Source organism: Sorghum bicolor, chromosome 1 (genome assembly GCF_000003195.3).
Source record: "Sorghum bicolor cultivar BTx623 chromosome 1, Sorghum_bicolor_NCBIv3, whole genome shotgun sequence".
Lineage (NCBI taxonomy): Eukaryota > Viridiplantae > Streptophyta > Magnoliopsida > Poales > Poaceae > Sorghum > Sorghum bicolor.
The window spans coordinates 63099847-63127528 of record NC_012870.2 but is presented as its reverse complement, the minus strand read 5'-3'; the positions used below and the strand labels follow the sequence as shown (position 1 = coordinate 63127528).

Genomic DNA, 27682 nt, shown 5'->3' with positions numbered 1-27682 from the left:
AAGAATTGAGTATCATGGTGGCCCACTCCTACCTGATGAAGCAAATGCATATTAAGTTTCCATGTCTCTTGGAGTTGTAAGCTAAAAGAAATTAGTAGTCAAGATGGACTTGGTCAACTATGAATAATAGTTATTCAATGGAAATGTTGTTCACGAGCTGTGACCTTGAGGTATAAGTGTTTACATTTGGTATGCAAGTTGTGAAGTTGAAAGGATTATCAAGATATTTTCCTATTTCTCTCAGAGGATCTGAGACTCTTCCGAATCTCGAGGACGAGATTCATTTTAAGGGGGGGAGAATTGTAACACCCTAAAATTTGATTGTTTTTGAATAGTTGAATTTGATTTTATTGTTAATTTTTGTGAGCATTTCAATATGGGAAAATAATAAATTTTGGGAGAATAAAATTAAATATAAGTTTAGACTAATATTTTGTTGCATACATGCTGGTGCACTTCTTTTATGTGATGAGTGGTTTTGAGCAAAGGAATTTGAATTCAAAATTCATTTTTGAAAAGAGTTTGAAAAATTTGCTTGGAAAATAAAAAGGAAAAAAAGCTTTTCTCTTTCCCCCTTCCCCTTTTCGGCTTTTGGCCCAGATCATTCCCCCCCACGCTCTCCTTCCTGGGCCGCGGCCCAGCCAGCCTGCCAGCCGACCTTTCTCCCCCTTTCCCCTCTCTCTCACCAACAAGCGGGGCCCGCTTGTCAGTTCCTTCCCCCTCCTCCCCAACCGCTCTCTCTCTCTCCCCGGCAGAGCCGCAGACAGCAACCCGATGCTGCCCCCGCTCCCACGTTCTCCACTCACTAGCCCCCGCGCCTTGGCGATTTGAGTTGCGTGCGAGCCCGAGCCCCATCCTCGCTCCATTCCCCTCTCTCCCTGCCCCTACCTTTGCCTTGGAGCGCGCAGCAGCCGTAGCGAAGGACGCCGCCGACGACATCCGCGCTAAAACTCGAAGAACCGAGCCGTCCCCGCCGAAATTAGTCGCGTTGGTGAGCTCCTCTTCTTCCCCGCGCTCTTCCCGATCAATTTTCTCATGATTTGATGCTCTCTAGTGCTCTAGCCGCATGCTCCGACGAGTTCCATGGCCGCCGGCCATGGAGCATGCTGCGCGAGCCCCTGCCCGGCCTCACTAGGGACGGGAGCGAACTCCCCTCGCTCTCCTTTTTCTCCCGGAGTTTTTGGTTTGGGAAATGGTGCTCCGTAGCACGTTGTTCGCCAACTCCGGCGAGTTCTCGTCGCCGTTAATGGTGGCGCCGCCGTCTCCTTCTCCTTCTCCGGCCAGGCGCGCCGCTTCTCCCCCCTCTCTCATCTCTTTCTCAAATCTCGGCCATCGGTTTCTAATCCGAGGACCCTGGATGCTCTATACCCCTTTGGGGGCACATTTTGTTAAAGAGCCCCTTATCTTTTCGCATTTAACCCACGGTCCTTAGCGCATTTCGTAGATTACGCTTTGCCGTTTAGAAAGCGTATTTCCTGTCGGTTAGGTCAAATTACGCTTTTAGGAAATTACAGAATTGCCACTGAGTTTGTTTTGGGCATAAAATATTCATTTTAGCTCCGATTTGACCCGTTCAAATTACGTTAGATTCGTAATTAAATTCTCTACATGGTAGTACCACTGTTTCTGTAGTTTGCAACTTTTTAATTTTAGGGTTAGGTTTAATTAATTAAATGGCTATAGGAAATCGCCGTAAATCCGTAATTTGGTCGTGTTAGCTCCGATTTTCGTGATCTTTGTATCTATGTGATCGTAGCGAAATGTAGGTTCTGTTTTTAAATATTTTATTTCATTTTTGATCTGTTGGTGTACTGTTCTAATTGTAATCTTGTTTGCTTCGTGTATGTCTGTCGTCGATTGTTGTGTGTTGATGATCGATGATCGAGTCTAGTCGGTGAGCATTACTTCGGTGATCAAGATCAGAGCCTTGGAAGCAAGTAAGATCAGCAGGACCAGCAGGAGCAATTGGATCAAGGCAAGTATAGCATTTGGATTTTAATTCTATGACCATGATCTTGTGACTAGATTGATATAAAGCAACAAATGATAATAATGACTTTTTAACAACTTGAGGATTTATTCGTAAGTGATAACCGGGATGAAAGTGCAACCATGAGGGCTATAATGGCTCTGGCTTTAGTCAAGCATGAGTAATTTTTCTAGCTTGTTAGAGGTTACCCGTGTGGCGCAAATGGGGGATAGCAGACCGTGGATTCCCTGCGAGTGGTAGAATCACACGGACTGACTACCGAAACCAAGCGGCCCTAACTTGTTAGACGAACCTTTGAAAGACTTCATAGTGATCCCTGCCGACCTACCTTGGTAGTGGGTTACGAGGCTGATCACCTCAGGCGAAAGGGTAAATCATGACTCATGGGTAAAGATGTACAACCTCTGCAGAGTGTTAAAAACTGGTATACTAGCCGTGCTCACGGTCACAAGCGGCCTTGGGAACTCTTACATTAAGGGTGATGAATCTTGTGTTAAGAAACTCATTGATTATTGTTTAATGCTCTATATTATTTATGTCACATTGATCATGAGATTGTGGGATCTATACAATCTAGTTGTTATACTTGCGGAGTTCGTCTTGAACTCACTCTTGCTATCTCCCCCACACCTCAGGAGAAGTTTTGGGCTTGTGATCAACCAGTCAGTTGGATCCTGTAGAGTGAAGTTAACACCCGAAGTTTGAAGTTATATTCCGTGGTTTGCTGCCTAAGGTTGTTTCTGATTTTCTATGTCCGCTATGTAATTTATGCGTTGTCCTTTGATATTACCCCTTATTTGTAGCTATATGTGAGGCTTGTCTTCTAAAACTCACATATGGTGCATATCTGATTTTGTTCTTAAAATCGGGTGTTACAGAAACAATGCTATAAAACTCTCCATTGAGACTAGCCTAGCTAAGCCGAGGAAAGTGCAGGGGCGGTAAGGGAGAGGGAGTGTGGGGTTCGGCGAGGACAAGGAAAGCACGGGCAGACGGAAACCAAGAAGTTGAGGTGATTTTTCCACTGCTCTCTCCGAGCCGCTTCTGAGCTCACGTGTAAATGCCATTGTGCAAAGAATGGTGGGGGTGAAGAAGCTAGGCATGAAGCAGGCCGTTTGGCCGTCCATTCACTTCTTTCCAACACAATCGGTCTAGAATCTGTTCCAAACGCCGCACAGTCCCCTCTAGATTCTAGGTTGTGGTTTCTAAAACCAGTTTGCAATGTTTTGTTTATTAACGTTTTCAAGTGTGCCATATAAGCAAATAGGGTGTTCAAATGATGAACGAAATGGTCTATGCAATGAATTGTTTCGTTTCTAACAATTTTTTATTATATATAGGGAGACACAAATTGATATGGTTTTGTCTAAATGAAACTCATATGATCTCTCTCATTAATCTCTTTTACTAAGTCAAAAAAGATGACATGGTACACCATTTAATGAATTGGATGACTCTTCATGAAAGAAAAAACCTAGAAATAAAAACTTAGACATTTCACCAGTAGTACCGTACATACCAAATCTATATGCTTCCAAGATCCTCTCTTAGGGCACCCGCAATGTTTGATGCACATTAAATAGGGTGCCACATAAACAAAATTGCTGACTTGACAGAGTCATTAAATAAAGGATTTTTATCATATGAGAGAGGAATTTCATCCCCATAAAACTCATGTAGCTCGGTTACCTAGTTTATAGTCTTGGTAACTGTGCCATAAAACTATGCATTGAGACTAGCCTAAGCTAACTTATCCAACAGTGCTAATTTTTAGCACATACTCCTTCTGTCCATAAAAAAAATACAACTATGGGATTTGTGTCAGTCAAAGTTTAATTTTGATCAAGTTTATGTCAAACAATATTAGCATTTATGTCTCCACATAAATTTATTATGAAAATATATTCTATAACTAATCTAATACTCCCTCCATTCATTTATCTCCTTCTATTAGTTTGGAACTTACCTACATTTATTGCCCTCTTGTTGCTCATTGGCTGCCACTTGACTGCATTTATTGTCTCTTTGTTGTTCATTAGTTGTTCCTTGCCCATGACTCCTCATGTGCGCTCAATCTGAGATGGTTAAATGTAAAGTGAGTGTTTTTGCTTTGCTCCTTGGTCATTGCACCGAAGGCTAAAATGATGCAGATAAATGAATGGAGTAATACTTATTTTATATCTTGATTGTTGGTACTTTTTTACTTAAACTTAGTCAAAGTTCGAACCATTTGACTCATCGAAAAACAAGAATTGCATTCTTTTATGGACAGAGATAGTAGCTTTTAATATGGATAGTCTCATACAACACCCTCCTATAACCTTAAAGTATGTATAAGACATTAGCTCTTGATTAAGAAGAGTTAGCCTTTCTCTCTCCTTCATTAAAACATAAACAAATCTTTAGAGCTAACCTAAAGGTCGATCGTTGGAGATCCAAATTTTTTTGGGATTTTGACATTATAGCACTTTTGTTTTTATTTAACAAATATTGTCCAATCATAGAGTAACTACGCTTAAAAGATTCATCTCGCGATTTACAGGTAAATTATGCAATTAGTTTTTATTTTTATTTATATATTTAATGCTCCATGCATGTGCCGTAAGATTCGATGTAACGAGAAATCTTGAATTTTTTTTGGTTTTTGGGTGAACTAAGGCCTTGTTTAGTTTCACCCCAAAACTAAAAATTTTTCAAGATTTCCCATCACATCAAATCTTGCGGCACATACATGAAACATTAAATATAGATGAAAACAAAAACTAATTGCACAACCTGTAAATCGTGAGATGAATCTTTTAAAACAATAGTCCATAATTGGTCAATATTTGTCAAATAAAAAAGAAAGTGCTACAGTGGAAAAAAAAATTTCGTGTAGAAACTAAGCAAGGCCTAAGTAATTTTACATTATTGACACTCTCACAGTAGCCGCCTCGAAACACACGCTGTGCACGTTGTTCGGCAGAAAGCGATCGGTGCAGTGCAGCTTCATTCAGACGCTGACGCGTACTTTGCACAATCGACATTAAAAAATGGGTATGGGCGGCTTGCTATCTGTTCATTTCACGAGCGTTTGTATCCGTGTCATTGTTCGTCGCGTGGCTATAAATACATATGCATAATATGCAAGGGAGAATGCGTGAGCACATACAAGGTGCGCGTAGTACTGCGGCCACTGCACTATACTTTCTCTAGCTCGCTAGATAGATGGGCTCGCAGAACGACGATGGCAATGGTGGTCGCCGGCGGGAGACGAGGTGGTGCGCGGTGACCGGCGGCCGGGGGTTCATGGCGAGGCACCTGGTGGCGGCCCTGCTCCGCTCCGGCGAGTGGCGCGTCCGGGTCACTGACCTCACCCCTACTATTGTCCTCGGCCCTGGGGAGACGGAGGAGATCTTCGGTGATGCTCTTCGTGACGGCCGTGCAATCTATGCCTCGGCTGATGTCTGCAACCTAGAGCAGCTTATCGAAGGTAAAAAGGAAAATTATATATTAGTATATGATATATAATAGCTGTAGAAGAATTACAGGCTCATTTTTCTTGCGAAATATACAGTCTCATTTTACTCAGTGCCATGAACTATTGTCTACAGCACTGACCAACCTAAGATGCATGCTTCAGGAAAGAAGGAAGCTTACTTGTACTAAATTAACCTTGTAGTACTTAAATAGATCCAAAACTTTTTAGTTCAAATATTTTTTTTGAGTAAGTTTAGAGTCTCAATAAATTACAATATTTGTTGAAATGCATACAAATGGATCATACCAACACCAACTTGATTAAGAGTGATTTTGAGCTGGAGTGGTCTGGTGAGCAAGGATTGAGCGAGGCTTGAGGTTTCGTGGCTACATGCACGTGAGAACCACGTGACTTTTGAGCTTCCCTGGGTTAAAAATGTTTTTGCTATTTTTTGGGTCTGATTTAAAAAATTCTATATAACAATTTCAAGAGGCAACTAGATTTCAACTAGAGGTAGATAGGTTTGGTCTCTAGAGATATACTAGTAGAGATGAGCTAAATAGCCGCCTCTAAAAATGCTTTTCGTAGTAATGTTTAGCACCGTCACTGCTTCTCCGACCTTCATGTACAGTACATTTAGAGGGTTGTGCAAACTCATGATCCACTATGTGCATTTGCTATGCTGCGCAATTTGATCTTCATTTTCTCTTCCAATTAATATATTTTATTTGTTCTATGTTATAAGTCATTCTGCCTTATCTAGATATATAATTTTTACTATGTATTTGAACATAGTGTATGTTTAGGTGTATATCAAAAGCTATATATCTAGAAATATCATAACAACTTATTATTTAGAATAGAGGGGTATAACTTATAATAATAAGATACTACTAGTGGATAGACTAACAAACAACACAACTGCGAGAAACCCATTTCTGTGTATTCTCTGATATGCAACATGCACGTATGAATTTGCATCTATTGTACTATTTGCGGTAAGCTCTCTTAACATATAAAATTGTTTTTTTTACAAGAGGGTCGAAGACCCTACAGCTATACAGAGTATAATTTTTTTAATTCAGTTTTTGAAGGGGTAGATGTTGTTTTCCACACAGCCGCTGCGGATCCTAGCAAGAACAACTTGCAACTTCACTACAAGGTTAATGTGATTGGTGAGTAGAAGAATCATGCCAAGGACACTATGACACTAATTACTGACTAGCTATAAGGATGGAGATGGTGCTCTAAATGGGTACCCATGGTTTTTTCTAGTCTAATTTAATGAATTAAATAGATAATTTCTTTCTTTATTTTTTTCATTTACTTCATTTAGTTATACTAGAGAAGAACCGCGGGTATCCATTTGGAGGGCCATCCCCATCCTTAACTAGATATTCAATACTGTTCAGTACAAATTTAAGGACGCTGCATATCACAAAGTTGATTGTATTGTTTTCTTGTCAGCAAAGTTGTTAAAAAGATAAATATATAGTTGTACAACCAATAAGTAATAGATAGTTTCAAAACATAAATGGTATACTTCCTTTTTCTATATTTATTTAGATTAAATCCAACCTTAAGAATTATCACTAATACAAAACCAATTTTGAGAGACAACTTGATTTTTTTCCAACATGATTACTATTTATAGTTGATGACACTAACCACTTCAAAAAAAACAGTTCATATTTTTATAGATGATTAGTTTTACCAACTCTCTAGAAATACTATTTATAAATACCATTTATATATGTGGTTCGCATATAGGCACCTATAGGAATCCAAGCTCCACTATATAAAAAAATCCAAGCTCCACCAACCACCACCGTACCATTCAAAATTTCCTAAGAGAAAAAAAAAGCAAATGTGGGGTCCACTGAGATTGTCTAACCATCCTCTCTCTCTTTTATCACTGCCACGTGCCTTACTCTTTTTCATGAACACTTCTCTTTTTAGCACGAACCGAGGCTCGAGTGGCTAACGGTGGCAGCGGCCATGGCCATTGCAGCCGCGCACGGGCTCAATTCCTTACTGAACTCATAACTCGCACAAGACCCTCCTCATAAAAAGTAGGGTTATTTAGAGGGATCATTATAATTTTTGTGCTTATGAGATATGATATTATTATTTAGAGACTTATCATTATAATTCTTCTCCAACTTGAATTATATTATTTTCTACGTATTCGACAGCACTGGGCCAATGCACATGTGACTAAAAACTATTGTATTCACGTATGGACCAAATACCCCTAATGCTTCTCCCTCCCTTCACTCGCTGACGCATCGGCCCCACATGTTCACTTCTGATAGCATATCAATGCCGTGCTCGCTGTCATATGCCACGGCCTCTGGTACCCTCGCGCAACAACCATAGACGACACATCGGCCGAGCACCCGCTAATTGCCTCCCTTTGCGTGCTCTGTCGCCTTGGCTTCTCTCCCTCCCCCTTGGTCGCAGTGGCGCTGTGGCCCTTCCTCTGCGCTGTTTGTTCCTAGGACGATGATGCCACCGTCACCTCTGCCTCGCTTGCCGCACTCCATGAGGTCCTATCTCTCACAAGCCCATGCTCTGGTGGTCGTCCAGCCATCACCTGCTATCAAGGATGCCATGCTCATCGCAGGGCTCAGGGACAACCATGCTACCACCATGGCTGTCATCCAATGGCAAGGCCACTGTTGTATCTGTCGTCATAGCCATCTATGATGCTCAGCCTTGTGTCTGCCGTGATGGCACCAGCCACACCCGTGACATGTGTATGCCGGAGCACTCAGCCTCGTGTCCAACCTGCTCGCGTCGTGAATGGGGTGTTGGAGGGGGTGGAGGATGGCTGAAGATAGAAGGAGAAGCTGACATGTAGGACCCACCCATCAATGAGTGGAGGAGAAGAGGGAAGATCCAGGGCATTTTGGTCCATATGAAAATATAATAGCCTTTGGTCACCTGCGCATGAGCCCGATGCTGCTAAATATTTAGAAAATGACACAATTCAAGCTGAAGAAGAAGAAGAAGAATTATAATAGATGAAAATAATGACATATCTCAGAAATGCGAAAATTGCAATGACATAAATCCAAATAACCCTAAAAAGTATTTAGCCTTTTTTCACTTAGAGCCACAAAGGTGTAATACCTGATTTGAAGGACAAAACCAGATATACACCATATGTGAGTTTTAGAAGTCAAATCTCACATATAGCTACAAGGGGTAATATCAAAAGACAATGCATAAATTATATAACATACATAATAAATCAGAGATAACCTTAGGCAGCATATAACGGAAGATAACTCCGGGTATTAACTCCACTCTACAGGATCCAACTGATTGGTTGATCACAAGCCTAACACTTCTCCTGAAGTGTGGGGGAAATAGCAAGAGTGAGTCCATGTCGAACTCTACAAGTATAGCAACAAGATTGTATAGATCCCACAATCTCAAGATCTGTTTGATGTCCCCGTCGACAGCGAGGCGCCTATGGTGACTTCATGAATCTCAAGATCTGTCGCCTTAGTTCTTCGAAGGTGCTCATAGAGGTAGAGTTTGCATACATATATTTATAGGGGTGAGTGTGCGTGCATGTTGTTGGTGTCTATGTTGTACTGTGTATTTTTTTTAAAAAAACTTTGCATTGCGGGCAAGGGCAATATGGTAAATATATTAGAAGGAGGGTCCACATATGGCTTGATCAAGATAAAACCTCCTCTCTCCTCTCTTTTCATTAATCATTCCTTTAAGTTAAAATTACAAAGTGTATTAGGTTTCATTCAAGATATGATCGACAACTACTATATTAATACACAGTTCTTGATATTATTATATTAGTACTAAAACAAATTTCTTTTGGATGAGGAGTACTTATTTGTGACATCACTAGAAATACAGACATGACACCATAATTCATGAGGATGAACACTCCCGTTCAGAAGTAGCTTAACTAGACAATTAACAAATACTCCTTGGCTGATAAGTCATGGCAGAAAGTACTGTTGGCTGATTAATTGTGAGAGAAAAACACTGCTGAATGGCTGGTAGATTTGGCTGATAAGCTCAAACGAACAAGGCGACACCTCTGGTTTAAAGATCAAGAACACATTAATTCTCTCTCACAGCACTAGTAGTACTGCATTTATGTTTGTGAGAGAGCATGCCTTATATTATGGGACATGAACAAAAAGTAGTTACGTCTTATATACTAGGACAGAGGGAGTACAATCTCTACAACCTACTATACCAAAGGATAAGGATTTTACCATTCACTTGCTAAGTTCACTAATTGTATTTTTGTTTAATTCTGCTACCTACTCAGGAACAAAGAATGTCATTGATGCTTGCAAGATTTGCAAGGTGAAGAGGCTTATACACACCAGTTCTAGTGCTGTTGTGTTCGACGGAATTCATGGTCTATTTAACGTAAATGAATCATTGCCATACCCAGATAAGGTTGTATGACAAAATCTTTTGAAAAACTTTATATACACATATTATAATATTAGACATGGTCACATTCAAGCGCTTAATGTATCTTTTTACTACCTAAATTGCATTTATCTTCTTCAAGCAATGAATCACAAGATGACGAGAAAGTGAAAACTGACGTGTAGAGGTTTTTTAGCATGCTGGCCTATACTATTTTTCTTTGAATATTTTTTACTTCACAAATATTTGAAGATAGTCTATAGTGGATATGTTGTTTACCTATCTTTAATTTAATTTCTTTCTATTGATAGTTTCCCGACGCATATGCACAAACAAAAGCAGAAGCGGAGAAGTTAGTCATGGACGCCAACGACACTAATGACCTTCTGACTTGTTGCATACGTCCTGGTAGCATATTTGGCCCAGGCGACCTGGTGATGCCAACTTTGGATCGCTATGGAAGGACACATGTGAGGAATTCTATGCTATGTTTTACAGAACTAAGTAATTGCATGAGCTAAAGACATGACATATGCAAGTGGCAAATTATAATATTTAATTCACATGTAGTTATTTTCTATCATAATTATAATAAAACTTATGGGATCCCGCTAAATTTCCAAGTTGTCTTCATGGTTTGCTGTATGGCAATGTTTTTGAATTAAGGCCAATCATGACACTGCCTAATAATACCAGATAAAGAAAAAATAATTTAAGATTGGCATGCCCATCATTGACATTGTTAATTATGTTTAATAAATTTGGAGATGATGAAAGAACACGATAGTTGATATTCTATAAGTCAATCTAACAAATGCGATATGATTGCAGTTCATCACCGTTGGTGATGGGAAGAATTATGATGATTTTGTGTATGTTGAAAATGTTGTACATGGTCATATATGTGCGGATAAGACTCTTTCTACTATGGATGGTGCAAGAACTAGTGGAGGGAAAGTATGTTCTTACTATTGAATAAAAACTCATAGCTGAAGTATAAATTATATCATGACATATATAAAATTTTTAGGCCTACTTTATAACTAATATGGAGCCAATGAATATGTGGGACTTCCTATACACTGTTCAAGAAGAGCTTGGATACAAAAGGTGCTCTTTCTAATGATCGGTGCTTATCACTCAATTTTTATAGTAAATTTTGCAAAAGAGCTCTTCCTTGTGGACCTATATTTATTTCATTTGATTTGTTTCATCCCAATTTAGAGTACCTTTCCTAGCTATATATATTGTACTATACATCTTAGTCAAGAAATACTCCTTGGCAAATGGTAACTTTAATTATAGTAATTTTATGGTACACAAAGTGTATAAATATTATCTATAATAGTACTAGGAAAATTTGTGCAATACAAACAACCCAAATTACTTGCTGGAGGCTTGGATTTACATCATCAACGCTTGAACATAATGATGCATTGTATTTTTATTACTCATATGGAATGTATATAATTGATATCCGCTAGTTTTTATTTGCCTATGGAAGCATAATATGAATATTAATTTCTTTATATTACAAAATTTTTGTGATTTCTATAGCAACATCTTATGATATTATTCAAGTTTTCTATTTTGTCTACTAATCCAATGTTACTAAATAATTAATTTATAATTGTAGTACATTTGTTTGTTTATGCATTCAATGATATTTACTTCATGTTCATAGATTCTTTATTAAAATTGTAGGCAATATTTTTGTTAAGTTTACTTTTAATGTAAAATGTATGGGCACTGGTTCTAATATGGAACTATTTATCTTTATTTTAAATTATACATATAAATTATATCTTTGTTTATTCTCCTACATATGAATAACTCATTTTTATTATTTTTTTGTACTTAAGAGTACGTGTTGTAGAACAAAAGTTATAATGCTAATATGTTATTGCATTTTTCATACTTAGGAGTTGAATATTTATTGCAGACTACTCAATATAAGGATACCTACACATGTTATTAAGCCTATAAGCTATTTGGTAGAAGGAGCATACAAGGTTTTATATCATTTTGGAATGCCGACGCCTCAATTGCTAACACGGGCTAGGATTAAGTATATGACACTCAATCGAACATTTAGTTGTGACAAAGCTGTCAAAGAACTTGGCTACAAACCTATTGTGAAAGTCATGGTATAAAACTCTTAACTCTTTTGGTTGTTATCCTCATAGTTCATTTTTCTATTGGTCTAACTCTTTTTAATTTCAAATGTTAATACATTTTCTAATTTGTGGTCTAGGATGGCATAAAGATAGCAGTAAAAGCGTATATTCAATTGAGAGATATAGATTTATCTGAGCAGAGTGAAGGTATCAATCTTAACATCAGTTGTCATTGTACTTTATGACATTATATATCATCCTAGAAATAAAGTTGGTCCTACTATATCTAGAAGTGTTTCCTCCAACTCATTTTTTTTATTTCCAAAACACCCCTGCACTGCACATGGTCCTTTTTTTATCATGCTTTTTTAACTTCCCAGATGTCCTCCATATCTCATATGTGACACACAAATTCATGACTCATGCTAATTTTTTGTTAGAACAACTCGCATCCAACAATGATAGAGACCCTAATGTTGCTTAGAGGGGGAATAGACTTATCTAAAAATTTGACACAAAATTCAAAACAACTTATTAGCAACTGTCAGAAGTGCTGACGCAACTATCATCACTACTGACACCTACGGGAAATGAACAACAAGTGCTAAAATGAACTTTGTGAGACCAATAACTTACAACCTCACTTTCTAGTGGTAAGATGAAGCTATCCAAGTACTTCCTTGACCTTGGAATGCTACCAATTCATAGATCAGGACCAACCCTAGAAATAGCTTGAGGGAGAGAGACAACGGAGAACATGTATAGAACAAAACAAAGCAAGACCACAAGAGATAAAGTATTTATCCCATGGTTCAGCTCGCCACCAAGATTTGCCTATGTCCACGTTGTTGAAGAAGTGTCACACCCATATTTTAAGAACAAAATAGGATGCATAAAAGACTCATATGTGCCCCAGAAACAGTCGCACACATAAGTAGACAAATCTCAAATGTACCATCGCAGTGTTTATTACATAGCGGAATATAAAATATCACATAGTCTCATACAAAAATGATAGCATAAAGTAAACAACGCTCTCGACGGAAGCTCCACACAGGGACACTGTTGACTGGTTGACTCCAAACCTAGTACTCATACCGATAATCCTCATTCCAGTCATCTTCATTATCATACCCTGAGGTGTTGGGAAATTGCAAGAGTGAGCACATATCGTACTCAACAAGTATAACCAGGGGTTCATGAGGCTCAAATAGCTGACACTGGTTTGACTGCAATTAGCTTTTAATAGTGGATAGCATGTTCATAATTAATGAGCAATTGTCAAGGAAGCATAAATAATCCATTAATCACATGATCAAGTGTAAGCATAATTAACTCATAGCATAAACAATAATCAAATGAACATAACAACATAACAAGCTCATCATCTTAATGTAGATGTCCCCAAGGCCGCTCCTGACCGTGAGCTCGGCTAGTATACCAGTTTTACACTCTGCAGAGGTTGTACATCTTTACCCATGAGTCATGATTTACCCTTTCGCCCGAGGTAGCTAATCTCTTAACCCCCTTCCTAGGGAGGTCGGCAGGGATCACTATGAAGCCTTTCAAAAGTTCGTCTAACAAGTTAGGGCCGCAAGGTTTCCTTTGCGCGCAGATATAGAGCCCCCCTTCCGATGGCACAATGACTCGCAGCCTATACTCATACAGACAGAGGCCACGCTATACCCAAAACGGTTCAGCCCCTCCGCCCTTTCGGGTAACCGCTAACAAGCTAGAAAAGGGCCTCATACTGAGCTAAAGCCAGAGCCATAATAGCCCTCATGGTTGCACTGTTATCCCGGGTGATCACGTACAGACAAGATCTCATACAGTTATTTGTCATTCTTTTATGTTCATTGCATAGCTATTAATCATCTTACAAGATCATGGACTATATCAAGCACTAGCACATCTACACCAAATGCACATCAAGTAGGTAGGCAAGGAATACAGGTAACAATCATCTATGATTTTGCTAAGGTCGACAAGGTGATAGCATGCATATGATATATATATGTATAGTTAATAGTGAATAGGTAACAAGGATAATCCCAAGTTATACTTGCCTTGATCAAAGCTCTCCTGAGCCTGCTGGTCTTCTAATACTTGATCTTGAGCACCAACGTACGGCTCACCGTCTAATCCCAATCATCAATCATCAACACGCAATCCAAGGTAGACAATCATACACGAAGCAAACAAGATATAATTAGAACAATACACCAAACAGTGGTAAAACAAATATAAAAAGGTTTATCAAAATATTCTACGCAGCGCTACGATCACACAAACGTAAAGTTCACGAAAATCGGAATTAAAACGTGAAAGATATGAATTTTCTAAGATTTCCTATAGCGAAATAATCAATTAAATAGTACCAGAAAATTAAAAAGTTTCAAAACAGAGAATAAATAGTTCTAACATATAGAGCATATAATTACGAATCTAACGGAATTTGAATGGACAAAAACGGAGTTAAAATGAATATTTTATGACCAATTCAATTTCAGTGGCAAAATTGTAAATAACAGGAAACGTATTTTCACCCATCCCGAACCAGAATATGCTTTTAGAAAGTGAAAGCGTAAATCGGAAATGCGCAAAGGGACCGCGGGTTGTTTTCTCCGATTCCTGGGGTCTCTTTAGCAAAATATACGCCGAACCGGTATCTTCTAATCCTGGCCTTGGATTCTCCATCGGACGGCTGACGATCGCCAGGGGGAAAACAGCGGCGGCCGGCCGCCTGAGCACAGGAACGGCGCGGCGGCGCCATGGACAGGCTCATCGGAGCTCTCGGTTCTCCCGCTCCCGAGCACCAAAACGCGAAAGAACAACTCCGGGAGGTCGAGGGGGAGGAGGCGAACCCACCTAGGCGGTTTGCTCGAGCCGAGAGAAGGCGAGGAGGGTGTGCCACGGCGGCGGATGAAACTTCGCTCGGTGAGATCCGAAACGCAATACTCGAGGCGGCTAGGGCTTGGAAAAACGCTCGGGTGGAAAAAAACAAGGCACGGGGCGTCACGGGGACCTATATAGGGGTTTGATTCGCGCCAAACGGCAAGAAATCACGGCCCCAAGATCCGGTTTGGCGTGGAGTTTGTGTCCAGCTCGAGCACGGCTGGGGGAGGGAGACGGCGCTGACGCGCGGGTCCCGCGTCGCAGTGAGAAGGGCGGGGTGGGAAGGTGGGCCGCTCGCTGGGCCGACGCAAGGGGACAGGGCGCGCGCGGCCTGGCCTGCTGCTGGGCTGTGAGCGCTGGGGAAAGTGGGCCGAGCGCGATGCGGGAGAACAGGCCGGGGGGGGGAAACCGCTGGGCTTCGGCCACTGGCCCAGGCCGAGGTCAGTGGTGTGCATTTTTTTTCTTTTTTTTTTCCAAAGTCTTTTCTAAATAGAGTTTTGAATGTAATTAAATTTTAGCCAAGGTACATCAACACAAAGTAAAATATGATCCAGCATGAATGCACAGTCAAGGTTACTAAACCTATGATAAATTTTATGTCAACAAAATTATTCATTCACTAAATTAAATACCCACAAAAATACTTAATTAAATCAAATTAAATCCTATTAATTCAAAATCAAATTTTGGGTGTTACAAACTCTACCCCCCTTAAAATAATCTCGTCCTCGAGATTGAACGGTGCTTACTCGAACAGATATGAGTATGACTTCCTCAGATCATCCTCTCTTTCCCAAGTTGCCTCTGCTTCCGAATGCCGATTCCACAGTACTTTGCACATTCTGATGACCCGACTTCTAGTGACTCTCTCCGCTGTCTCCAATATTTTGATCGGATACTCTTCATAAGTGAGGTCACCTTTAACAGAGAGTTCTTCCAACGGTAGTTGCTCCTCAGGTACACGCAAACACTTCTTAAGTTGTGACACATGGAACACATCGTGCACACCAGACAAACTTTCAGGCAATTCCAACCGATATGCTACTTCTCCACGCCTTTCTAATACTTTAAACGGACCAACATACCTTGGAGCTAGCTTTCCCTTCATATTGAACCTCTTCACACTTCGCATAGGCGACACTTTCAGATAGACATAATCACCCACTTCAAAAGCCAGCTCTCTCCTACGCGTATCTGCATAGCTTTTCTGACGAGATTGAGCAACTCTCAAGTTATCCCGAATAGTCCGCACTTGTTGTTCTGCATGTCTAAGCACATCTGTCCCAAACACCTGAGTCTCTCCCGTCTGATTCCAAAACAAAGGTGTCCTGCACTTCCGACCATATAGGGCCTCGAACGGTGCCATCTTAAGACTTTGCTGATAGCTGTTGTTGTAGGAGAATTCTGCATATGGCAAACTCTTGTCCCAACTAGCCCCATACTGCAAAGCACAAGCTCTCAACATATCCTCCAATATCTGATTGATCCTCTCAGTCTGTCCATCTGTCTGTGGATGATATGCTGTGCTGAAATTCAACTTAGTTCCCAATGAATCATGCACTGCTTTCCAAAAGTGAGATGTGAATTGAGTACCCCTATCTGACACAATCTTCTTAGGTACCCCATGCAAACAAACAATTCTCTCCATATACAGCTCAGCTAGGCGTTCTCCAGTGTACTTAGTTTTAACAGGTATGAAGTGAGCAACTTTAGTCAAACGATCTACTATCACCCATATTGAGTCATACCCTCTCTGTGTTCGTGGTAAACCCACTATGAAATCCATACCCACTTCTTCCCACTTCCATTCCGGAATCTTCATTGGTTGCAACAGTCCAGCTGGCCTCTGATGTTCAGCTTTCACTCGCTGACAAGTATCACACAAAGTAACATACTCCGCTACATCTCTCTTTAAACCATACCACCAGTATTTTTGTCTCAGATCTAGATACATCTTAGTGCTCCCAGGGTGAATGGAATATGCTGACTCATGAGCCTCTCTCAGGATCATATCTCGTATGGCCTTTACTTCCGGAACACATATCCTTTTTCCAAACCACAATACACCATTGTCATCTATTCTGAATCCTGGTGCTTTGCCTAGTACCACATTCTGTGCTATCTCCTTTAGTTTCTCATCTTCCAACTGTCCTTTCAATATCTCTTCCTCTAGGGTAGGAGTGATCTCAATTTCCATAGCATTTACTACAATTCCCAAGTTCAAATATGCAAATTCAGCACACAACTCCTCAGATTCAGGTGTCGCCCGAAGCTCATTAGCATATTTCTTTCTGCTAAGTGCATCAGCTACGACGTTCGCCTTCCCAGGATGATAATGCACTTCCAAATCATAATCCTTTATCAGTTCCAACCATCTTCGTTGCCTCAAATTCAGATCTGTCTGGGTGAAGATGTACTTCAAACTCTTATGATCAGTATATATGTCACTCTTATGCCCAATCAAATAGTGTCTCCAAATTTTCAATGCATGAACCACAGCTGCTAACTCTAGATCATGAGTAGGATAATTCAGTTCATGTTTCCTCAACTGCCTAGATGCATAAGCAACAACTCTACCTTCTTGCATAAGAACACAACCCAAACCCAGACGAGAAGCATCACAATAGATAGAGAAACTCTTACTCAGATCTGGCAAAACCAACACAGGTGCAGTGGTCAATCTCTTCTTGAACTCCTCAAAACTAGCTTGACACTTATCAGACCACACAAATTTAGCATTCTTCTCTAATAGAGCAGTCATAGGCTTTGCAAGTTTTGAGAACCCTTCAATGAATCTACGATAGTAACCAGCTAAACCAAGAAAACTGCGAATTTCACTTACATCTGTAGGTGGTTTCCAATTCAACACATCTTTCACCTTACTAGGATCCACTGCAATACCACCATTAGAGACAACATGACCAAGAAAGGAAACTTCCTCCAACCAAAACTCGCATTTACTACGCTTAGCATACAACTTATGTTCTCTAAGTTTTTGTAAGACCAATCTCAGATGTTCAGCATGTTCCTCCTTGGTTTTAGAGAATACCAGAATATCATCAATAAAGACCACCACAAACTTATCAAGATACTCCATGAATACTTTATTCATCATGTACATAAAGTAAGCTGGTGCGTTGGTCAAACCAAAGGACATAACTGTATACTCATATAACCCATACCTTGTTGTGAAAGCTGTCTTTGGTATATCTGAATTCCGAATCTTCAATTGATGATAACCGGAACGCAAATCAATCTTAGAGAACACACAAGCACCTCTTAACTGATCAAATAAGTCATCGATCCTAGGCAAGGGATATTTATTCTTGATAGTGACCTCATTAAGTGACCGATAATCAACACACATCCTCTGACTACCATCCTTCTTATCAACAAAGATAACTGGTGCACCCCATGGTGATGAACTAGGACGAATGAACCCTTTATCTTGCAATTCCTTAATTTGTTTCTTAAGTTCTTCTAGTTCTTTAACCCCCATTCTATAAGGTCTTTTAGCTATGGGTGCAGTACCAGGTAGTAATTCAATAATAAATTCAATGTCTCGGTCAGGTGGCATACCTGGCAATTCATCTGGAAAGACATCCGGAAACTCATCCACTACCAGATTCGGAGGATCAACATCATCAGTCAGTTGGTTCACTTTAGCTGTGAGTGGTGCTTGCATTGTTACATCAACACTGATTCTTTCTCCCTTTGGTGTTGTCAGAGCCACTACTCTCTCTTTGCAATTAATATTTGTCGCATGTTGCTTCATCCAATCCAAACCCAAGATCACATCTATGCCTGAGGTGCTCATAACCATGGGACTGATAGGAAAATCTACCCCCCTTAAAGAAAGACTTGCTGAGGGGCAACGTAAAGAAACTGGTATAGTCCCACCCGGTGAATTAACTAGCATAGGTGTTTTCATTGCAACTAGTGGAAAGCTATGAACTCTAACAAATGCTTGTGATATAAAAGTATGCGAAGCTCCAGAATCAAATAAAACTGTAGCAGGGATAGAGTTGATGCTGAACGTACCCATCATAATCTCTGGTCCCTCCTGAACTGTCTCCGTAGCCACATTGTTCACTGTTACTGCATAAGCAGTAGACTTCTGGTTGTTCTGCTTGTTAAACTTCTCAGGACAATCGTATGACATATGCCCTTCCTTTCCACACTGGAAACACCTCGTAGGAGTGTTGGAAGCACTTCTTTTCATGGGGGTAGCACCTGAACTCCCGGTGCGAGGTGTTTGCTGACTAAACTGCTGCTGTCGGGGGTTACGTTGTTGGAATGGAGGACGTTGGTTCCCACTCTGCGACTGATTCTGGAAACGCTGGGGTTGCTGGTTACGGTTCCACTGACTAACTGGTCCCTGGAACCTCTGCTGATGGCCTTGATGAGCACTGAAACGCTGACGGTTGTTGCTCCCAGACCCTTGCGCCAGCATCCTTCTCTTCTTATCCTGACCCTTCCGCATATTATCAAGCACGATAGCACGATTCACAAGAGCTTGAAAGGTAGGATAAGTGTTTCCTGCCAGCTGCAACCTGAGTTCATAGTACAAGCCCTTCATGAATAGACGCTGCTTATCCGCATCTTCCCTGACATCATTCGGAGCATAGCGAGCCAACTGTTCAAATGTGTCATGATATTCTGCCACAGTCATGGAGCCCATCCTGAGTGATCTGAATTCTTCTTGTTTGAGCTCCATCACTCCTTCATTTATATGTCGAGCTCTGAAGTCTCTACAGAATTCCAGCCATGTGATAGGAGGAGCATTGTTGGGACGAGCAGCTTGATATGACTCCCACCATGTTTGAGCTGCCCCCTGAAGCTGTCCAGAAGCATACAACACCTTCTCCAAATCATTGCACTGTGCTATGTTCAGTTGCCTCTCCACAGCACGTACCCAATCATCCGCCTCCATGGGATCAGCTGAGTGTGTAAAGACTGGGGGTCTTCCCTTCATAAACTCCCCCCGCTTGTCTCTCACATGAACTGGTGGTGGGGTCGGTGGAGGTTGTTGTTGCAGGTGCTACATGAAAACGTGCATCATCTGGTTTTGGGTTTGCATGAGCTCCTCCACGGTGATTGGAGCATTGCCACCATTGTCATTGCCATTGCCACGGCCTCTACCTCTGCCTCTTCCCCTTGCTGCCATCTGCATTCCAAGGTATATAAACACATCTTAGTAATGTCCAACATGACAATTACAAGAGTTAACGGAATCTGAAATTTTCTGGGTAACATCCAACATCAGCAGGTCGGAACATCAGTCATATCTCGAGTTCCAGAATTCAAAAGGATACATGCTGTACACCGTTGGAAAGATAAAGAAATTGTCTACAACTTTCATTTAGATCATATTACCAGATTTCAACGTTAGTTTAATCAAAAACTGTGTACAACCGAAACTGTTCCAGAATTCCAGACTGCGCAGAAACCTCAACTTTAAACAGTCATAACTCACATCTCATAATAGATGATATGTTCATTCTTGTGGCATTGGAAAGATATGAAAGTCTACTTATTCCCAGAAAAATTTTATGAACATTGCACGAACAGAATTTGATTTATTCCAGAATCATGGCAGACTGCTCCAGAAAACAGCAAAAGACAGAAACAGGATATGACCCCAACCCACTATTTATTCATATTCTTACTTAAGGTTCTTAACTAGGGAACTTGTGGACATGCCCACAAAGTCCCAGCACTCATTACAAAAATCCAAATCACACATATTCATAATAACAAATCAGCGAGCACACCAAGTTCACACCACACTAGCAAAAGACTCGAAATAACTCGCAACTACTAACGTTACTATTACATATGGGTTCTTTTTCTATTCCTCGGGTGCAGCATCCTTCAAGATGGGTTCAACATGCAGCCTCTTATGAAGTTTGGGGCGGCCTAACTCCGCTCGAAGGTCATCCGCTTCCCTTTGCTCTTTCTCCAGCAGCTTCCTCTCACGGTGTAGTTCATTCTCCAACTCTATCACCTTGAGTGTCAGCTCATAAGTCAACTCCACTTGTGCTTGAAGCTTTGGTTGTGAAGCATCTGCAACTTCTATGGCCCAAGTCATCTTCTCTGGTACAAAGCGAGGATAGTGGTATGTTGCATTGTACTGAACATCCTCAAAGCGTCTACCACGGTAAAAGATCAAGGCCTGGTAAGCTGCATCTGCCATGCTCTCTCTCATCGTGTCCCGGCTGATTCGAGCGATGTGTTTGGATTCCACCTTTCGAATCCCCTTGGTGGCATCCAGTGTCTTGACTATCAGCTCTGCAACCCAAAGTGATCTCTTCAGCGGGTGTTTGTGCTCAGTGCAGTTATACTCCAGTGTGGCTTGCAAATCCGGGTAATGGTGTTTCAAGGTCAGCACCAAATTCTCATGGAAGAAATCCTTGGGATCTGCCTCTGGAATCCACAGCTCAGTGGTCCACCCCATCCTTGCATTAGCAGACTGTGGTGGAGGTGGATCTTGCATCTCCTCATCTTCAGGCACTTCCTCCTGAGCTTCCACCCTTGATTCCTCGTCTTCCAGCTCAGGAACTCCATCCACATGCTGTCCTCCTAGGTTGAACATGGCACGGTACTCCTCAGCAGCCATGCGTGCAGCACTACGGGTACGGGGCGGCATCTACAAAAAAGTTTTTAGACATAGATCAGATGGATGCAATAATTTCACAATAGAGCAAGATAGAGAAGCATAAACTTTTAGCAAATAACAAGACCATAGTGGGAAGCATGAAGTAAGTAAAATAAGGACCTAAGTTTTCGACCATTTGCTAACTAGGTTTGCGTCCTACAGTCAACAAAGCTTTGATACCAATTTGTCACACCCATATTTTAAGAACAAAATAGGATGCATAAAAGACTCATATGTGCCCCAGAAACAGTCGCACACATAAGTAGACAAATCTCAAATGTACCATCGCAGTGTTTATTACATAGCGGAATATAAAATATCACATAGTCTCATACAAAAATGATAGCATAAAGTAAACAACGCTCTCGACGGAAGCTCCACACAGGGACACTGTTGACTGGTTGACTCCAAACCTAGTACTCATACCGATAATCCTCATTCCAGTCATCTTCATTATCATACCCTGAGGTGTTGGGAAATTGCAAGAGTGAGCACATATCGTACTCAACAAGTATAACCAGGGGTTCATGAGGCTCAAATAGCTGACACTGGTTTGACTGCAATTAGCTTTTAATAGTGGATAGCATGTTCATAATTAATGAGCAATTGTCAAGGAAGCATAAATAATCCATTAATCACATGATCAAGTGTAAGCATAATTAACTCATAGCATAAACAATAATCAAATGAACATAACAACATAACAAGCTCATCATCTTAATGTAGATGTCCCCAAGGCCGCTCCTGACCGTGAGCTCGGCTAGTATACCAGTTTTACACTCTGCAGAGGTTGTACATCTTTACCCATGAGTCATGATTTACCCTTTCGCCCGAGGTAGCTAATCTCTTAACCCCCTTCCTAGGGAGGTCGGCAGGGATCACTATGAAGCCTTTCAAAAGTTCGTCTAACAAGTTAGGGCCGCAAGGTTTCCTTTGCGCGCAGATATAGAGCCCCCCTTCCGATGGCACAATGACTCGCAGCCTATACTCATACAGACAGAGGCCACGCTATACCCAAAACGGTTCAGCCCCTCCGCCCTTTCGGGTAACCGCTAACAAGCTAGAAAAGGGCCTCATACTGAGCTAAAGCCAGAGCCATAATAGCCCTCATGGTTGCACTGTTATCCCGGGTGATCACGTACAGACAAGATCTCATACAGTTATTTGTCATTCTTTTATGTTCATTGCATAGCTATTAATCATCTTACAAGATCATGGACTATATCAAGCACTAGCACATCTACACCAAATGCACATCAAGTAGGTAGGCAAGGAATACAGGTAACAATCATCTATGATTTTGCTAAGGTCGACAAGGTGATAGCATGCATATGATATATATATGTATAGTTAATAGTGAATAGGTAACAAGGATAATCCCAAGTTATACTTGCCTTGATCAAAGCTCTCCTGAGCCTGCTGGTCTTCTAATACTTGATCTTGAGCACCAACGTACGGCTCACCGTCTAATCCCAATCATCAATCATCAACACGCAATCCAAGGTAGACAATCATACACGAAGCAAACAAGATATAATTAGAACAATACACCAAACAGTGGTAAAACAAATATAAAAAGGTTTATCAAAATATTCTACGCAGCGCTACGATCACACAAACGTAAAGTTCACGAAAATCGGAATTAAAACGTGAAAGATATGAATTTTCTAAGATTTCCTATAGCGAAATAATCAATTAAATAGTACCAGAAAATTAAAAAGTTTCAAAACAGAGAATAAATAGTTCTAACATATAGAGCATATAATTACGAATCTAACGGAATTTGAATGGACAAAAACGGAGTTAAAATGAATATTTTATGACCAATTCAATTTCAGTGGCAAAATTGTAAATAACAGGAAACGTATTTTCACCCATCCCGAACCAGAATATGCTTTTAGAAAGTGAAAGCGTAAATCGGAAATGCGCAAAGGGACCGCGGGTTGTTTTCTCCGATTCCTGGGGTCTCTTTAGCAAAATATACGCCGAACCGGTATCTTCTAATCCTGGCCTTGGATTCTCCATCGGACGGCTGACGATCGCCAGGGGGAAAACAGCGGCGGCCGGCCGCCTGAGCACAGGAACGGCGCGGCGGCGCCATGGACAGGCTCATCGGAGCTCTCGGTTCTCCCGCTCCCGAGCACCAAAACGCGAAAGAACAACTCCGGGAGGTCGAGGGGGAGGAGGCGAACCCACCTAGGCGGTTTGCTCGAGCCGAGAGAAGGCGAGGAGGGTGTGCCACGGCGGCGGATGAAACTTCGCTCGGCGAGATCCGAAACGCAATACTCGAGGCGGCTAGGGCTTGGAAAAACGCTCGGGTGGAAAAAAACAAGGCACGGGGCGTCACGGGGAACTATATAGGGGTTTGATTCGCGCCAAACGGCAAGAAATCACGGCCCCAAGATCCGGTTTGACGTGGAGTTTGTGTCCAGCTCGAGCACGGCTGGGGGAGGGAGACGGCGCTGACGCGCGGGTCCCGCGTCGCAGTGAGAAGGGCGGGGTGGGAAGCTGGGCCGCTCGCTGGGCCGACGCAAGGGGACAGGGCGCGCGCGGCCTGGCCTGCTGCTGGGCTGTGAGCGCTGGGGAAAGTGGGCCGAGCGCGATGCGGGAGAACAGGCCGGGGGGGAAACCGCTGGGCTTCGGCCACTGGCCCAGGCCGAGGTCAGTGGTGTGCATTTTTTTTCTTTTTTTTTTCCAAAGTCTTTTCTAAATAGAGTTTTGAATGTAATTAAATTTTAGCCAAGGTACATCAACACAAAGTAAAATATGATCCAGCATGAATGCACAGTCAAGGTTACTAAACCTATGATAAATTTTATGTCAACAAAATTATTCATTCACTAAATTAAATACCCACAAAAATACTTAATTAAATCAAATTAAATCCTATTAATTCAAAATCAAATTTTGGGTGTTACAAGAAGCCACACAAGCTTTTTAGGTCTCTTTCAACCCTATCCTCGTTCTCAAGTCAAGAGAGGAATCTCTTGAGATAAGGCATAATTTCATTAGATGATTGGAGTGATTACAAACCTCTCGGGGCTGCCACACAAGTTAGAAGCTCCATAGGCAGCGCCTAGCCGGCTAGGGGCAACGCCCCAAGAGTAACAAATGCAAATCCAATTGGCTTGACAAAGAAATCAATTGCTCAAGCTTTCTTTGATGTTTCTCTCACCAAGAATCCTTCTCTCACTCAATCCCTTACAGAATTTGAAGTTAGGAGCAAAGGGGATAGAAGAGAGGAGCTTTTAGGAGCTAGAGAGGTGCCTTGGCTAAAGGTTTAGTCGAGTGAAAGAGTGGGTAACAGTTAGAAATGAGGAAGAGTTATTTATTCAAGAAGCTAAAATCTAACCGTTCAGATCTACGTCAGATATTCTGACGTAGATCTCAGGACTTCTGACATATACTTAAAACACTATTCACCTTGGTTAGAAGTTTGCTTAAAACCAGTCAACGTCGGAAGTTCTGACATACATCATCACTTTCAATACACGTCATCTCTTCTGACGCACGTCATCACTTCCGACACACGTCATCAGTTTCGATGTACGTCATCACTTCTAATGCACGTGCGAGCAGAGGTAGCAAGAGGGTGAGGTGTTGGAACTTCCGACACACGTCATCACTTTTGACGCACGTCATCACTTTTGATGTACATCATCAGTTTTGACGTATGCATGAGCAGAGGTAGCAAGAGGGCCAGGTGTTGGGACTTCCAATGAATGTAAGGACTTCCAACACAAGCGTAGTCACTGCACAAACCATCGGGAGTTCCGACTCACGTCGGGACTTCTCACATGCACAGTACCACAAAAGGTGTCAGGACTTCTTAGACCCCAAGTCTCAAAAACTATTCTACGTGCTCATGATGTACTAGAGTGTCTCTCTTTTGATTGTTTTAATACTTGAGCACTCTATCTTCCTCAGACCAACTAAATTTGCATCCCTCTTTATAGTGCAACATATCTCAAACTCAAGGTCAAAAGTATATAACCATTTTAACCACTTGAGTCCTTAATGTATTCATATGCCACTTCTTCTTAATATCACTTCATACGGGATGCAATTAACTTTGTCGCCTCTCTTTGAGTAAATATAGCTTGAGCATGTGACTTGAATCATTTCAACACATGAGAGTTCAATCCATGGCTTCAAGTCACTTCCACTAATGATTTGATCCTCAACACAATGCGACTCCTCATACTTTGATTAGTACCTTGACTCAATGCAAGTACTCTCTTCTTCAACTTATCAATGGTACCTTGGTCTACAAGTCATTGCTTGCCTTTCACCTTCACTTAGTCCCTTGAAACATTTTCCTTGCTATCTTCACCCTATTGAGCCATACTCAAGTCACATCATATTAAGCATCCATTAAAGAACCATTTCTTGAATGTTGTCATCCTTGCTTGAATATCTCCTTGATATAAGTGTTAATATCAATCAAGCTTTAGTTTATAACAATACACAACTTTGGCCTCCATTTGAATATTATTTGAAATACCATCAAGTTTGCTTTCTTGTTGAACCTTTGATACAATTCGCAAACTTATTAGACCTTTAATTGTGTAGTCATTCAATTCATCAAAACCCACTAAAGGGCAAGATGCACTTACACTATGGCATGGAGTGGATATCGGATAAGTCCATGGTGGGCCCTCTAAATTTACACCGTAGGATTTCCCCTACACCCCATTTGGATGTAGATATTGTAGCTTAGACTTTGGAATTGGAATCAGATTTCCTCAATATTGCTATTTGGATGCATGTGGAATTGAGATTTGGCATTGCAAACCCAATTCATTGGTATTGAACTATAACTAGAAGGGTCCTATCCCAATACAGAGTTAGACCCCTCCATATTTGGTGGAATTGGGGCCTCTTCTCCATGACTAGTGGCATGAGGGCCAGCACCCACTTCCCCACGTCCACCTGTCAAGGTCGCTGCCCCTGACGCCTCTCTCTCTCCTTCCCTAATTAAGTTCAGCCTCTCTCTCCTTTTCCCAAAGTCTGGCCTCCCTCACCTTCTTCTCCAAGTCTGGCCTCCCTTGCCTTCTTTCTCAGGTATGGCCTCTCTCTACTTCCCTAGGTCTAGTAGGTTTGGTGTGGGCTTGGGTGGCGTGAGGGCATGGGTAGGGCTTTGTCCGTGTGGATTTGAGCTTGGTCGCATGGGCATGGTGGAGGGGAGCAAAGACTGGGGAAGGGGGGATGCTCAGTCTGTGAGGTGCGAAGGACATGGATGGGGCTTGGTCTACCAGCTTGGTCTTATGGCAGGCTTGGTCGCTCGACCATGGTGGGATCAAGATGGAGACGTGGCATTGGCGCAAGGTCATGCGAGGCAGGCGCAACACAAGGCACACCTCCATTTCTTCCTTGTGGCCAATCCAAAATAGCAACTTGGCATCCAAACATGATTTGGTAGTTGCCATGTGAATGGATTCCATCTAGCAATTTCTTCTATATCCAAACATGTAATTTGGTATTGTAGCTACTTTTATAGCTAGTTTGATTTGGCATTGGTAACCAATTCAATTCTAGCCATCCAATATGTACATCCAAATAGACCTAGGGATTCTTTCCCTATCCAATTAAATGGTTAAAATATGTATGGTTCAATCGGGCTGCTAAGTCCTAGGAAACCCTTTTGTTGCTACCGTCATCTCTCGGTTTCACCAGAATGAAGCCATCGTCCTTCTATCCATTTCTTTGGACTGTTGATATTACCAACCACCTCTAAAATTGGAAGCCATTCTTAGGGGGCGGTCAATGTTACCATTTATCTATGGGAACTTAATCCATTTTACTAGCAAATGTAATATTTATTCAAGTGCTATCCATTTTAGACAAAAAAATTACTTCTTAATTGATGTTCAGTTGTCATTCATGGATTCATATGTTGCATTTATTCTTCTTGATATGAACTGTACTTGCTGAGTGTTTATACTCACTCTTCTACTTATTTGGTTCTAGGTACCAATTAATTGTGGCACAGATGGGGATCAGGAGTAACACACTCTTGTTGATCACAAACACACTTAAATTTACATGTGTTTATATTTTGGTTACATGAATGTTATTCATGTATGAGATGGTCTTATGGTTGGATTTGCTCATTCAGTTGGTCATTGGGATAGACTACT

The 27682-nt window shown here is 41.3% G+C and overlaps 1 protein-coding gene across 1 annotated transcript; it reads left to right on the top strand.

Annotated features, from left to right (window-relative positions):
- On the top strand, positions 5143-27682 carry LOC8077071 (3beta-hydroxysteroid-dehydrogenase/decarboxylase). Its single transcript, XM_002467672.2, has 9 exons — positions 5143-5462; positions 6536-6625; positions 9763-9896; positions 10184-10342; positions 10704-10829; positions 10903-10982; positions 11815-12019; positions 12127-12196; positions 27513-27682. Exons 1-9 carry the CDS (start codon positions 5198-5200, stop codon positions 27521-27523), a joined length of 1140 nt encoding a protein of 379 aa, XP_002467717.2. The 5' UTR covers positions 5143-5197; the 3' UTR covers positions 27524-27682.

Coding starts and splice junctions, on each gene's coding strand:
- LOC8077071 (XM_002467672.2), top strand. CDS start 5,198: ATGGGCTCGCAGAACGACGATGGCAATGGTGGTCGCCGGCGGGAGACG. Junction 6,626..9,762: donor CTACAAGGTTAATGTGATTG/GTGAGTAGAAGA, acceptor CTACCTACTCAG/GAACAAAGAATGTCATTGAT. Junction 10,830..10,902: donor CAAGAACTAGTGGAGGGAAA/GTATGTTCTTAC, acceptor TAAAATTTTTAG/GCCTACTTTATAACTAATAT.